The sequence below is a fragment of the Pecten maximus genome, chromosome 3, assembly GCF_902652985.1.
Source record: "Pecten maximus chromosome 3, xPecMax1.1, whole genome shotgun sequence".
Taxonomy (NCBI): domain Eukaryota; kingdom Metazoa; phylum Mollusca; class Bivalvia; order Pectinida; family Pectinidae; genus Pecten; species Pecten maximus.
The window spans coordinates 40,886,534-40,901,309 of record NC_047017.1 but is presented as its reverse complement, the minus strand read 5'-3'; the positions used below and the strand labels follow the sequence as shown (position 1 = coordinate 40,901,309).

At 38.1% G+C, this 14,776-nt stretch overlaps 1 protein-coding gene across 1 annotated transcript in view; it reads left to right on the top strand.

Annotated features, from left to right (window-relative positions):
* The window catches only part of LOC117324179 (ribosomal oxygenase 1-like), a 33,910-nt gene extending 22,544 nt beyond the window's left edge, over positions 1–11,366 (top strand). The window contains exons 15-18 of the mRNA XM_033879863.1: positions 217–340; positions 1,573–1,672; positions 3,309–3,395; positions 10,422–11,366. Coding sequence (XP_033735754.1) covers positions 217–340; positions 1,573–1,672; positions 3,309–3,395; positions 10,422–10,514 — 404 coding nt within the window. The 3' untranslated portion in view covers positions 10,515–11,366. The remainder of the gene's footprint in view (positions 1–216; positions 341–1,572; positions 1,673–3,308; positions 3,396–10,421) is intronic.
* The last annotated feature ends 3,410 nt before the right edge of the window (positions 11,367–14,776 follow it).

Genomic DNA, 14,776 nt, shown 5'->3' with positions numbered 1-14,776 from the left:
TAAGCCTGTTATGTTATTCCACCTGCCTGATGGACAGGTAATTTCACTAACCCGAAAATAAAATTCACTGAATATCTGGGTGACAGACAAGTATTTTACCCACTTTAAAAATCATCTGATCAATTAATTCACTGAGCCTTATAAAGCTTTAGTCAAAGCCTCAAATTACATTTTCAAGTTGCTTGATTTTTGCAAGTCACTGTTTTTTCATTGTAGTTGAGAAATCATGTAGTATACATAATGGAGGAGAAAAGTGGGACAAACAGAAACAGCAGGTTGTCGGGACAACAGAGATAGAACCAGACACACACATCAAAATCGTCAGGAAAGGTGTTCTCAGGTAATTAGCTGTCTAACTAGTACTAGGTAAAAAAGTCAGGAAAGGTGTTCTCAGGTAATTAGCTGTCAAACTAGTGCTGGGTAAAAAAAGTCAGAAAAGATGTTCTCATGTAACTCACTGTCCAACTAGTACTAGGTAAAATTGTCAGGAAAGGTGTTCTCAGGTAACTCACTGTCCAACTAGTCCTGGGTAAAATTGTCAGGAAAGGTGTTCTCAGGTAATTAGCTGTTTAACTAGTACTACGTAAAAATGTCAGAAAAGGTGTTCTCAGGTAATTCACTGTCAAACTAGTGCTGGGTAAAAATGTCAGGAAAGGTGATCTCGGGTAACTCACTGTCGAAACTAGTACTGGGTAAAATCATCAGGAAAGGCGTTCTCAGGTAACTCACTGTCAAACTAGTTCTACTAAAAAAGGCCAGGAAAAATGTTCTCAGGAAACTCGCTGTCAAACTTGTACTTGGTAAATGCCAGGAAAGATGTTCTCAGGTAACTTGCTGTCAAACTAGTACTTGGTACAAATGTCAGGAAAAATGTGCTCAGGAAACTCGCTGTCAAACTAGTGCTGGGTAAAATCGTCAGGAAAGTTATCCAATATAAAACAAGATCTGGGTAACCTAGTGTTTACATGTCCTAGTTGATTTGATATTCATTATTATGAATTCTGTGACAGATTCGACTGCTAATTGAAAATTGAGGGAAGCAGGTTAATGAAGACCATGGTTTTATGATTGACATTGTGATATGAAGTCGGACGTACTCTGTGCTTGTTGTATGCCTAGTGGTTCTGTTGTTACTACCCTAATTCTTATTTTGAGATGTGACTTATCCTGGATTTGACCTAGATTTGTATGGTAGATGTTGTCGATGAAGCAGAAGACTCTTCTGAAACACCTGGTCTTACTATCCTGGTACTTTTCGCCCTTGTCTCATCAATTTTCAGTCATAACTACAGTTTTGTTGTTATGTTAGTATTCTCAGAGGTTTTTGTTGGATTGATGTCAGCCTAAATGGCTTTTGTCAAACACTTCAATAAAAGTCAAACTTATTGAAAGTTTATCATTTATTGTTTGCCATTAAGTATCAGTAGCATGTGTCTGTTAATTGTAGTTAAGTTTCTGATTGTATCATTTATTGTTTGCCGTTAAGTATCAGTAGCATGTGTCTGTAAATTGTAGTAAAGTTTCTGATTGGCTATTAATGTCTTTCTCTAATCTCATGTTATCTGTTTGCAGACTTTTAACCGAAGATGACGAGGTCCGGGTATATCACACTCTTGAGAATGGGCGTGTGTACCATGATGTTGATCCACAGTATATAGAGGTGGAAGCTGAGGTTAGTATATATCACACACTGGAGAATGGAGGGGAGTGGGGTTACTATAATTGTTGATCTGTGAGTTTGAAAAATTCCATTACTGGATATTTGGTGGAGGTATGCGTTAAAAATCTGCATTATTGACTTATTTTCCTTACCTTTTCCTGATACCGCTTGCGACATCAATAAATAACATTTTTTCAGCCTTTTTTTCGCTACTGCTTTCCACATCAAATCAAAACTTTGTATGTTGCTTATTTGTAATGGATTACAGTTTGATCCCTGTATTAATATTCCTTATTTTGCTGGAGATCTTTGCACACCATTTTTCTGTATTTTTTTTATGAACTGCTTGCCATATCACATTCTAACTTTGTATGTGACTTAATCATAATGGATAAACAGTTTTAGCTGATATCCTGTGTCAACATTCTTTTTATTCTGGAGTTATAACCATTTACACAAATGAAATTCTTATTAACTATAGTTTTTGACTACCACTTGTCATATCAATATGTAAACTTGATACATGACTTTCTCTTGAATGAGGGATTGTTATTTATGGGAGTTCCATCCTTGTGTCAAATTCCATCTATTGCTTGAGTTATGCCACACACAATAGTATCACACAATCATGCATCCAGATATGACCTCCGATGTTATGTGGACGTTAAACTCCTTCAACCAATCAACCAGCAACAGAATGGATGATGGTTTCCATATGGTGACTCTGAAACTTTTAAAATTTACACTACATGTTTTTGTAGGGTAGTTAAACTGTACTATTGAGAAGAAGCATGATGTGGCTGGGTTTCATCTTGATAGTGTTCATTATAAACAAGTGCACAATTAAATCATGTTGAAATTTACCTACCACACGTGTATGCCACGGACACAAAGTTTACAACAACTGTCATCAGTGTCCTGTTTGCTAGGGTAAGACAGGTTTACAGAAGTAATTTTGACCTTTTCAGACACTAATTGGTTCAGTATTCAGAATGAAGTTTGATCAATATTAAGAAGCTTTTTACATCTAATATAAAGAAGAATCGATTCCATACATGACAAAACAATGCCATCTCTGCCTATATGGAACTCTTCATTTATTAACTGGTCAAACCCCCTGTAAGGATATTTTATACAAGTTTTCCTATGACAAAAAAACCCAAACAGATGTATTATTTTGTGCATCAAATATATATATTGTGTGTTGTCTTGCTGATAATGTTGTGCTTATTCCACTTTCCGTTTGCAGACAACATGTTAATTCCTGCATGATGTGTCAGCTTTTCAGCAATTGCAAAACCATCTAGTCTAAAAGCATTGGTTTATTTTTCAATGTAAGAGGTACCGTCTATGTCAGATTTCTGTTTCTACACACAGCTGTTTTAAGCTCACTTGGCCCTTCATGCCATTGGGCGGTGTCCGTTTGTCAACGTCTGCTTTAAATCGCTACTGTTCAAATAGTCCTGAATGCATTTAAACCAAATTTCTGGTCGGAACAATTCTTGGAGGAAGGGGAACAGATTTTGCATAAATTTTTGCTGTGAAACCCCCTCTCTGTAGATTACATAGAAAACAGGATTGATTATTTATAATAATAGGTAAGATTGATTGTTTATGACAATAGGTAATTTAAATGTCTATATTACAGGTGGCATCAGCTGTAGAGTTCCTAATCCACTCTTACCCGGAGTTTGTCAGTGTTGAAAAATTACCGCTACCAACACTGGAAAAAAAGGTGAGTATTCCAGTCTTTCCCTCTGTTATTGGGTTCAGACGAATTACCTAGCCTTTTTGTTTTTTTAGCCCACCATCATCAGATGGTGGGCTGTTCAAATCGCCCTGCGTCCGTGGTCCGTGGTCCGTCCGTCCGTCCCTCCGTCCCTCCGTCCGTCCGTCCGTCCCTCCGTCCGTAAACAATTTTTGTTATCGCTATTTCTCAGAAAGTACTGAAGGGATCTTTCTCAAATTTCATATGTAGGTTCCCCTTGGTGCCTAGTTATGCATATTGCGTTTTGAGACCAATCGGAAAACAAAATGGCCGACAGGCAGCCATCTTGGATTTTGACAATTGAAGTTTGTTATCGCTATTTCTGAGAAAGTACTGAATGGATCTTTCTCAAATTTCATATGAAGGTTCCCCTTGGTGCCTAGTTATGCATATTGCGTTTTGAGACCAATCGGATAACAACATGGCCGACAGGCAGCCATCTTGGATTTTGACAATTGAAGTTTGTTATCGCTATTTCTGAGAAAGTACTGAAGGGATCTTTCTCAAATTTCATATGAAGGTTCCCCTTGGTGCCTAGTTATGCATATTCCTTTTTGAGACCAATTGGATAACAACATGGCCGACAGGCAGCCATCTTGGATTTTGACAATTGAAGTTTGTTATCGCTATTTCTGAGAAAGTACTGAAGGGATCTTTCTCAAATTTCATATGAAGGTTCCCCTTGGTGCCTTATTATGCATATTGCGTTTTGAGACCAACCGGATAACAACATGGCCGACAGGCAGCCATCTTGGATTTTGACAATTGAAGTTTGTTATCGCTATTTCTGAGAAAGTACTGAATGGATCTTTCTCAAATTTCATATGAAGGTTCCCCTTGGTGCCTAGTTATGCATATTGCGTTTTGAGACCAACCGGATAACAACATGGCCGACAGGCAGCCATCTTGGATTTTGACAATTGAAGTTTGTTATCGCTATTTCTGAGAAAGTACTGAATGGATCTTTCTCAAATTTCATATGAAGGTTCCCCTTGGTGCCTAGTTATGCATATTGCGTTTTGAGACCAATCGGATAACAACGTGGCCGACAGGCAGCCATCTTGGATTTTGACAATTGAAGTTTGTTATCGCTATTTCTGAGAAAGTACTGAATGGATCTTTCTCAAATTTCATATGAAGGTTCCCCTTGGTGCCTAGTTATGCATATTGCGTTTTGAGACCAATCGGATAACAACATGGCCGACAGGCAGCCATCTTGGATTTTGACAATTGAAGTTTGTTATCGCTATTTCTGAGAAAGTACTGAATGGATCTTTCTCAAATTTCATATGAAGGTTCCCCTTGGTGCTTAGTTATGCATATTGCGTTTTGAGACCAATCGGAAAACAAAATGGCCGACAGGCAGCCATCTTGGATTTTGACAATTGAAGTTTGTTATCGCTATTTCTGAGAAAGTACTGAATGGATCTTTCTCACATTTCATATGTAGGCTCCCCTTGGTGTCTAGTTATGCATAGTGCGATTTGAGACCAATCGAAAAACAACATGGCCGACAGGCAGCCATCTTGGATTTTGACAATTGAAGTTTGTTATCACTATTTCTGAAAAAGTACTGAATGGATCTTTCTGAAATTTCATATATAGGTTTCCCTTGGTGCCTTGTTATGCATATTGCGTTTTGAGACCAATCGGATAACAACATGGCCGACAGGCAGCCATCTTGGATTTTGACAATTGAAGTTTGTTATCGTTATTTCTGAGAATGTACTGAATGGATCTTTCTCAAATTGCATATGTAAGTTTCCCTTGGTGCCTAGTTATGCATGTTGTGTTTTGAGACCAACATGAAAACAACATGGCCGACAGGCAGCCATCTTGGATTTTGACAATTTAAGTTTGTTATCACTATTTCTCTGAAAGTACTGAATGGATCTTTCTGAAATTTCATATGTAGGTTCCCCTTGGTGCCTAGTTATGCATATTGCGTTTTGAGACCAATCAGAAAACAACATGGCCGACAGGCAGCCATCTTGGATTTTGACAATTGAAGTTTGTTATCGCTATTTCTGAGAAAGTACTGAATGGATCTTTCTCAAATTTCATATGGAGGTTCCCCTTGGTGCCTCGTTATGCTAATTGCATTTTGAGATCAATTGGAAAACAATATGGTCGACAGGCAGCCATCTTGGATTTTGACAATTGAAGTTTGTTATCTCTATTTTTCAAAGTACTGAATGGATCTTTCTCAAATTTCATAAGTAGGTTCCCCTTGGTCCCTTTGTATTGCATTTTTGGACCAGTCTGTCCTGAAAACAACCTGGCAAACAAGCAGCCATTATCGTTAAATCTCAAATTTCTTATATAGCTAGGATTCCCTTGTTTGAAAAGTACTGGAGGGATGTCTCAATTTGCACTGATTAGTAAAATGAAGGGAAAAGTAGAGAAAAGATCAATCTGACATGGAACCTATGAAGATCATTCAATGGTGGGCGCCAAGATCCCTCTGGGATCTCTTGTTTTGCTTAAGAATGTTACTCTTAGTGTTGATATCCCCCTTACCCAGAAGTGGATGAACTAAATTATTATTTCTCTCTTACCCTGTTGACACTCTAAAATATGTATCCCTGTAGTGAGAGAAAAAAATCTCACACTAGTAAAAGTGTGGATACACCTGTCCAGGGTGAGAGAAAGAAATCTCACACTAGTAAAAGTGTGGATACACCTGTCAAGGGTGAGTTAAGGTAATCTCACAACAGTAAAAGTGTGGATACACCTGTCAAGGGTGAGTTAAGGTAATCTCACAACAGTAAAAGTGTGGATACACCTGTCCAGGGTGAGTTAGGGTAATCTCACACCAGTAAAAGTGTGGATACACCTGTCCAGGGTGAGTTGAGGTAATCTATCTCACAGTAGTAAAAGTGTGGATACACCTGTCCAGGGTGAGTGAAGGTAATCTCACACCAGTAAAAGTGTGGATACACCTGTCCAGGGTGAGTTAAGGTAATCTCACACTAGTAAAAGTGTGGCTACACCTGTCCAGGGTGAGTTAAGGTAATTTCACTCTAGTAAAAGTGTGGATACACCTGTCCAGGGTGAGTTAAGGTAATCTCACACTAGTAACAGTGTGGATACACCTGTCCAGGGTGAGTTAAGGTAATCACACACTAGTAAAAGTGTGGATACACCTGTCCAGGGTGAGTTAAGGTAATCTCACACTAGTAAAAGTGTGGATACACCTGTCCAGGGTGAGTTAAGGTAATCTCACACTAGTAAAAGTGGATACACCTGTCCAGGGTGAGTTAAGGTAATCTCACACAAGTAAAAGTGTGGATACACCTGTCCAGGGTGAGTTAAGGTAATCTCACACAAGTAAAAGTGTGGATACACCTGCCCAGGGTGAGTTAAGGTAATCACACACTAGTAAAAGTGTGGATACACCTGTCCAGGGTGAGTTAAGGTAATCTCACACCAGTAAAAGTGTGGATACACCTGTCCAGGGTGAGTTAAGGTAATCTCACACCAGTAAAAGTGTGGATACACCTGTCCAGGGTGAGTTAGGGTAATCTCACACTGGTAAAAGGGTGGATACACCTGTCCAGGGTGAGTTAAGGACTCTCACACTAGTAAAAGTGTGGATACACCTGTCCAGGGTGAGTTAAGGTAATCTCACACTAGTAAAAGTGTGGATACACCTGTCCAGGGTGAGTTAAGGTAATCTCACACTAGTAAAAGTGTGGATACACCTGTCCAGGGTGAGTTAAGGTAATCTCACACTAGTAAAAGTGTGGATACACCTGTCCAGGGTGAGTTAAGGACTCTCACACCAGTAAAAGTGTGGATACACCTGTCCAGGGTGAGTTAAGGACTCTCACACTAGTAAAAGTGTGGATACACCTGTCCAGGGTGAGTTAAGGACTCTCACACCAGTAAAAGTGTGGATACACCTGTCCAGGGTGAGTTAAGGTAATCTCACACTAGTAAAAGTGTGGATACACCTGTCCAGGGTGAGTTAGGGTAATCTCACATCAGTAAAAGTGTGGATACACCTGTCCAGGGTGAGTTAGGGTAATCTCACACTAGTAAAAGTGTGGATACACCTGTTCAGGGTGAGTTAAGGTAATCTCACACTAGTAAAAGTGTGGATACACCTGTCCAGGGTGAGTTAAGGTAATCTCACACCAGTAAAAATGTGGATACACCTGTCCAGGCTGAGTTAAGGTAATCTCACACTAGTAAAAGTGTGGATACACCTGTCCAGGGTGAGTTAAGGTAATCTCACAGTAGTAAAAGTGTGGATACACCTGTCCAGGGTGAGTTAAGGACTTTCACACCAGTAAAAGTGTGGATACACCTGTCCAGGGTGAGTTAAGGACTCTCACACTAGTAAAAGTGTGGATACACCTGTCCAGGGTGAGTTAAGGTAATCTCACACTAGTAAAAGTGTGGATAGACCTGTCCAGGGTGAGTTAAGGTAATCTCACACTAGTAAAAGTGTGGATACACCTGTCCAGGGTGAGTTAGGGTAATCTCACACTAGTAAAAGTGTGGATACACCTGTCCAGGGTGAGTTAAGGTAATCTCACACCAGTAAAAGTGTGGATACACCTGTCCAGGGTGAGTTAAGGACTCTCACAACAGTAAAAGTGTGGATACACCTGTCCAGGGTGAGTTAAGGTAATCTCACACTAGTAAAAGTGTGGATACACCTGTCCAGGGTGAGTTAAGGTAATCTCACACCAGTAAAAGTGTGGATACACCTGTCCAGGGTGAGTTAGGGTAATCACACACTAGTAAAAGTGTGGATACACCTGTCCAGGGTGAGTTAAGGTAATCACACAACAGTAAAAGTGTGGATACACCTGTCCAGGGTGAGTTAAGGAAATCTCACACAAGTAATAAAAGTGTGGATACACCTGTCCAGGGTGAGTTAAGGTAATCTCACACCAGTAAAAGTGTGGATACACCTGTCCAGGGTGAGTTAGGGTAATCTCACACTAGTAAAAGTGTGGATACACCTGTCCAGGGTGAGTCAAGGACTCTCACACTAGTAAAAGTGTGGATACACCTGTCCAGGGTGAGTTAGGGTAATCACACACTAGTAAAAGTGTGGATACACCTGTCCAGGGTGAGTTAAGGTAATCACACAACAGTAAAAGTGTGGATACACCTGTCCAGGGTGAGTTAAGGAAATCTCACACAAGTAATAAAAGTGTGGATACACCTGTCCAGGGTGAGTTAAGGTAATCTCACACCAGTAAAAGTGTGGATACACCTGTCCAGGGTGAGTTAGGGTAATCTCACACTAGTAAAAGTGTGGATACACCTGTCCAGGGTGAGTCAAGGACTCTCACACTAGTAAAAGTGTGGATACACCTGTCCAGGGTGAGTTAAGGTAATCACACACTAGTAAAAGTGTGGATACACCTGTCCAGGGTGAGTTAAGGTAATCTCACACCAGTAAAAGTGTGGATACACCTGTCCAGGGTGAGTAAAGGTAATCTCACACTAGTAAAAGTGTGGATACACCTGTCCAGGGTGAGTTAAGGTAATCTCACACAAGTAAAAGTGTGGATACACCTGTCCAGGGTGAGTTAAGGTAATCTCACACAAGTAAAAGTGTGGATACACCTGTCCAGGGTGAGTTAAGGTAATCTCACACCAGTAAATGTGTGGATACACCTGTCCAGGGTGAGTTAAGGTAATCTCACACTAGTAAAAGTGTGGATACACCTGTCCAGGGTGAGTTAAGGTAATCTCACACCAGTAAAAGTGTGGATACACCTGTCCAGGGTGAGTTAAGGTAATCTATCTCACACTAGTAAAAGTGTGAATACATCTGTTAGATAAAGAGACAAATATAGAATATACTATATGGTAATGATCTGCTTCATTGTCGTTTGTTGTCAGGCAAACTCACCTTGATATCAGGAGAAAGTGTAACATACTGTATAATACAGGTAGATTGCTGGTTTTGGGTTGTTGTTTTGTCCATGTGACTCGGATTGCTAAGATTATCAGGGCTCCACTTTGTGAGATGCAGTGCCCTGTAGAAATTTAGCAGTAGTAATCAGGTTGGTCGTCTGTCTTTTGGTTTATGCACAATATCTCGAGTTCTGTTGGGTTGATTACACTCAGACTTTGTCCAGTAATTACTCAGAGAAAGTGCCTACCTGAAATAACATTTCAGGCCCTGAAGTCAAAGGTCAGGATCACTGGAATTATAAATAGTAAATCAATTATTGCACAGTATTTTTAATTCTTTTGAGCTGATTGTAACCTGAGTTTATATTACCAGATATCCAGTGTTTTATTGAAGAAGCGTTTGCTTCAGATTACATTTCAGGTCAAGGGTCAAGGTCACAGTTATCAGTTTATGTACAATATTTTGAGTTCTGTTGGACTGATCGCACTCAGACTTTATCCAGTGCTTTTTCAAAGACAGTTCCTGCTTTTAAATTTTCAGGCCCTGAAGTCAAAGGTCACTTGCGCAGAAAATCAGATTATACACAATGTCTTGAGTTATGTAGGATCGATTGTACTCTGACTTTACCCACTGTGTTCTCAAAGAAAGTGCTTGCTTGTAATAGTTTTACAGGCTTGAAGGTCAAAGGTCAAGTCCATTTACTCTTGCGTGAAAGTTTTCAGTATTAATACCGATTTTAGTATTTTGAAATTACTTTCTCCCATACAAGGTAATGCTCAATTTTGGCAAAACCAGCTATTTCAGAATTTTTCACCCGCAAATTCTGTATTGCCAATTGCTATGTAACACTCAGTTTAAACTCGGGTTTAGAGGCAAACACGTCGCGGGGCCCTTTCTGACATATCTCTAAATTCTCTGTGATGATGGTGTTTTGTCAGCAGGTAGATTTGTGTTACAATCTGCCATATACACTTCAGTTACTCTGACAAGATTCCCATATTCCCATGCTAAATAGGAAGAGTGTCTGCTTGCTGTACACTTTAATGCATGTGTTGGTAGTATTACTGTATAAAACAAACCAGATGAGAAATTATGTAATTCATTTGCAGCTTGAGATAGCCACTTCTCTGTATGAAAAAGGCTTACTGATCACTGGAGAGCCCCTTACCCCGCTGGATGATGACAGCTCATGTGACCATTAATGTGGACAAGCCCAGGCCACCATTTCTAGATTGTGATATTAATATAGCGACCTATCTATGAAAAAGGCTTACTGATCACTGGAGAGCCCTTTTACCCCAGGATGACAACAGCTCATGTGACCATTTCTAGATTGTGATATAGACAGAAAAACGAAATAATATTGAAGTCATACTAAGAATTCACCGATTTGTGTTCAGTATTGACAGATTCATTGTACAGTATAATGTCTGTATTTTTACAAAATGTTTAATTTGTTTTGATTGCTTTATTTTAACAGATTATTTTCTTGGGTTGGAATAAAACAGTCAATATATATATATTTGTTACAAATTACAAAAATCCATATGGATTTTAAATGATCATGTCTATTGTTGATTGTAAGAAATCATTCATTTGTACAGATGTGCTTTTAATTTTTAATTAATGTCTTTCACCTAATTAACTGGAAGCTTATCTGTGTATCCTTAAAAATGTGTGAATGCAGAAAATAGGTTTAATACCAAAACATATTTTATTTATTAGTACCAGTAAAACTGGAAACATTTGGTTGCTTGATGCAAAATTTTAAAATCAGTATTTTTCAAATTGATAACTAAAAGATCCTATGTAGATAATCAAATTTTAATGACAGTGTGATGGTAAGTAAGGAATTTCTATTTCTGTGATATATTTAATGTTGGTAATTATTAAAACACACTTTCACAGTATTTGGGATAAGTATAATTATATAATATACACCCCTTTGTATATATACCTAATCATAAATGCTGCTTTTTTAATACTGTGATCTGGAAAAGACTCGAGATCAAGGATGCTGACATCGAAATGGAATAAAATGTCAAATCATCAAAGTATGTTTTGTTGTGAATGTTACGTTGATCCATTACAACAGACTACATCCCTTGTTAATGTGACGTTGATCTATTACAACAGACTACATCTCTTGTTAATGTGACGTTGATCTATTACGACAGACTACATCCCTTGTTAATGTTACGTTGATCTATTACGACAGACTACATCCCTTGTAAATGTTACGTTGATCTATTACGACAGACTACATCCCATGTTAATGTTACGTTGATCCATAACGACAGACTACATCCCATGTTAATGTAATGTTGATCTATTACGACAGACTACATCCCTTGTTAATGTTACGTTGATCTATTATAACAGACTACATCCCTTAGTTAATGTTACGTTGATCTATTACAACAGACCACATACCTTGTTAATGTTACGTTGATCTATTAAGACAGACTACATCCGTTGTTAATGTTACGTTGATCTATTACGACAGACTACATCCCTTGTTAATGTTACGTTGATCTATTACAACAAACTACATCCCTTGTTAATGTTACGTTGATCTATTACGACAGACTACATCCCTTGTTAATGTTACGTTGATCTATTACGACAGACTACATCCCTCGTTAATGTTACATTGATCCATTACAACAGACTACATCCCTTGTTAATGTTACGTTGATCTATTACGACAGACTACATCCCTTGTTAATGTTACGTTGATCTATTACGACAGACTACATCCCTCGTTAATGTTACGTTGATCTATTACAACAGACTACATCCCTTGTTAATGTGACGTTGATCTATTACGACAGACTACATCCCATGTTAATGTTACGTTGATCTATTACAACAGACTACATCCCTTGTTAATGTTACGTTGATCTATTACGACAGACTACATCCCTTGTGATTGTTACGTTGATCCATAACGACAGACTACATCCCTTGTTAATGTTACGTTGATCTATTACGACAGACTACATTCCTTGTTAATGTTACGTTGATCTATTACGACAGACTACATCCCTTAGTTAATGTTACGTTGATCTATTACGACAGACTACATCCCTTGTTAATGTGATGTTGATCTATTACGACAGACTACATCCCTTGTTAATGTTACGTTGATCTATTACGACAGACTACATACCTTGTTAATGTTACATTGATCTATTACGACAGACTACATCCCTTGTTAATGTGATGTTGATCTATTACAACAGACTACATCCCTCGTTAATGTTACATTGATCCATTACAACAGACTACATCCCTTGTTAATGTTACGTTGATCTATTACGACAGACTACATCCCTTAGTTATGTTACGTTGATCCATTACGACAGACTACATCCCATGTTAATGTAACGTTGATCTATTACAACAGACTACATCCCTTGTTAATGTTACGCTGATCTATTACGACAGACTACATCCCTTGTTAATGTTACGTTGATCTATTACGACAGACTGCATCCCTTGTTAATGTTATGTTGATCTATTACGACAGACTACATCCCTTGTGAATGTTACGTTGATCCATAACGACAGACTACATCCCATGTTAATGTTACGTTGATCTATTACGACAGACTACATCCCTTGTTAATGTGACGTTGATCTATTACGACAGACTACATCCATTGTTAATGGTACGTTGATCTATTACAACAGACTACATCCCTTGTTAATGTTACAATGATCTATTACAACAGACTACATCCCTTGTTAATGTTACATTGATCCATAACGACAGACTACATTCCTTGTTAATGGTACGTTGATCTATTACGACAGACTGCATCCCTTGTTAATGTTATGTTGATCTATTACGACAGACTACATCCCTTGTTAATGTTACGTTGATCTATTACGACAGACTACATCCCTTGTTAGTGTTACGTTGATCTATTATAACAGACTACATTCCTTGTTAATGTTACGTTGATCTATTATAACAGACTACATCCCTTGTTAATGTGACGTTGATCTATTACGACAGACTACATCCCATGTTAATGTTACGTTGATCTATTACGACAAACTACATCCCTTGTTAATGTTACGTTGATCTATTACGACAGACTACATCCCTTGTTAGTGTTACGTTGATCTATTATAACAGACTACATTCCTTGTTAATGTTACGTTGATCTATTATAACAGACTACATCCCTTGTTAGTGTTACGTTGATCTATTACGACAGACTACATCCCTTGTTAATATTACGTTGATCTATTATAACAGACTACATTCCTTGTTAATGTTACGTTGATCCATTACGACAGACTACATCCCTTATTAATGTTACGTTGATCTATTACAACAGACTACATCCCTTGTTAGTGTGACGTTGATCTATTACGACAGACTACATCTCTTATTAATGTTACGTTGATCTATTACAACAAACTACATCCCTTGTTAATGTTACGTTGATCTATTACGACAGACTACATCCCTTGTTAATGTTATGTTGATCTATTACGACAGACTACATCCCTTGTGAATGTTACGTTGATCTATTACAACAGACTACATCCCTTGTTAATGGTACGTTGATCTATTACAACAGACTACATCCCTTGTTAGTGTGACGTTGATCTATTACGACAGACTACATCCCTTGTTAATGTTACGTTGATCTATTACGACAGACTACATCCCTTGTTAATGTTACGTTGATCTATAACAACAGACTACATCCCTTGTTAATGTTACGTTGATCTATTAAGACAGACTACATCCCTTGTTAATGTTACGTTGATCTATTACAACAGACTACATCCCTTGATTATGTTACGTTGATCTATTACAACAGACTACATCATTTGTTAATGTTACGTTGATCTATTACGACAGACTACATCCCTTGTTAATGTTACGTTGATCTATTACAACAGACTACATCCCTTCTTAATGTAACGTTGATCTATTACGACAGACTACATCCCTTGATTATGTTACGTTGATCTATTACAACAGACTACATCCCTTGATTATGTTACGTTGATCTATTACAACAGACTACATCATTTGTTAATGTTACGTTGATCTATTACAACAGACTACATCCCTTGTAAATGTTACGTTGATCTATTACGACAGACTACATCCCTTGTTAATGTGACGTTGATCCATTACGACAGACTACATCCCTTGTTAATGTTACGTTGATCTATTACAACAGACTACATCCCTTGGTTATGTGACGTTGATCTATTACAACAGACTACATCCCTACACTAGTTTATGTGTTGTAACTATTACAGTAAGTTGACAAAGGTGACATTTTTATAAAATGCATCATAGGATACCAATGATTGATTGCAATACACTTATCATAAAATCCTAAGTGTATAGCGTAGCATAGTGCAATCAACTGTGCGTATCGGATGATGGATTAAATTGTACATTTATTGAAATAAATTATAATTTGAA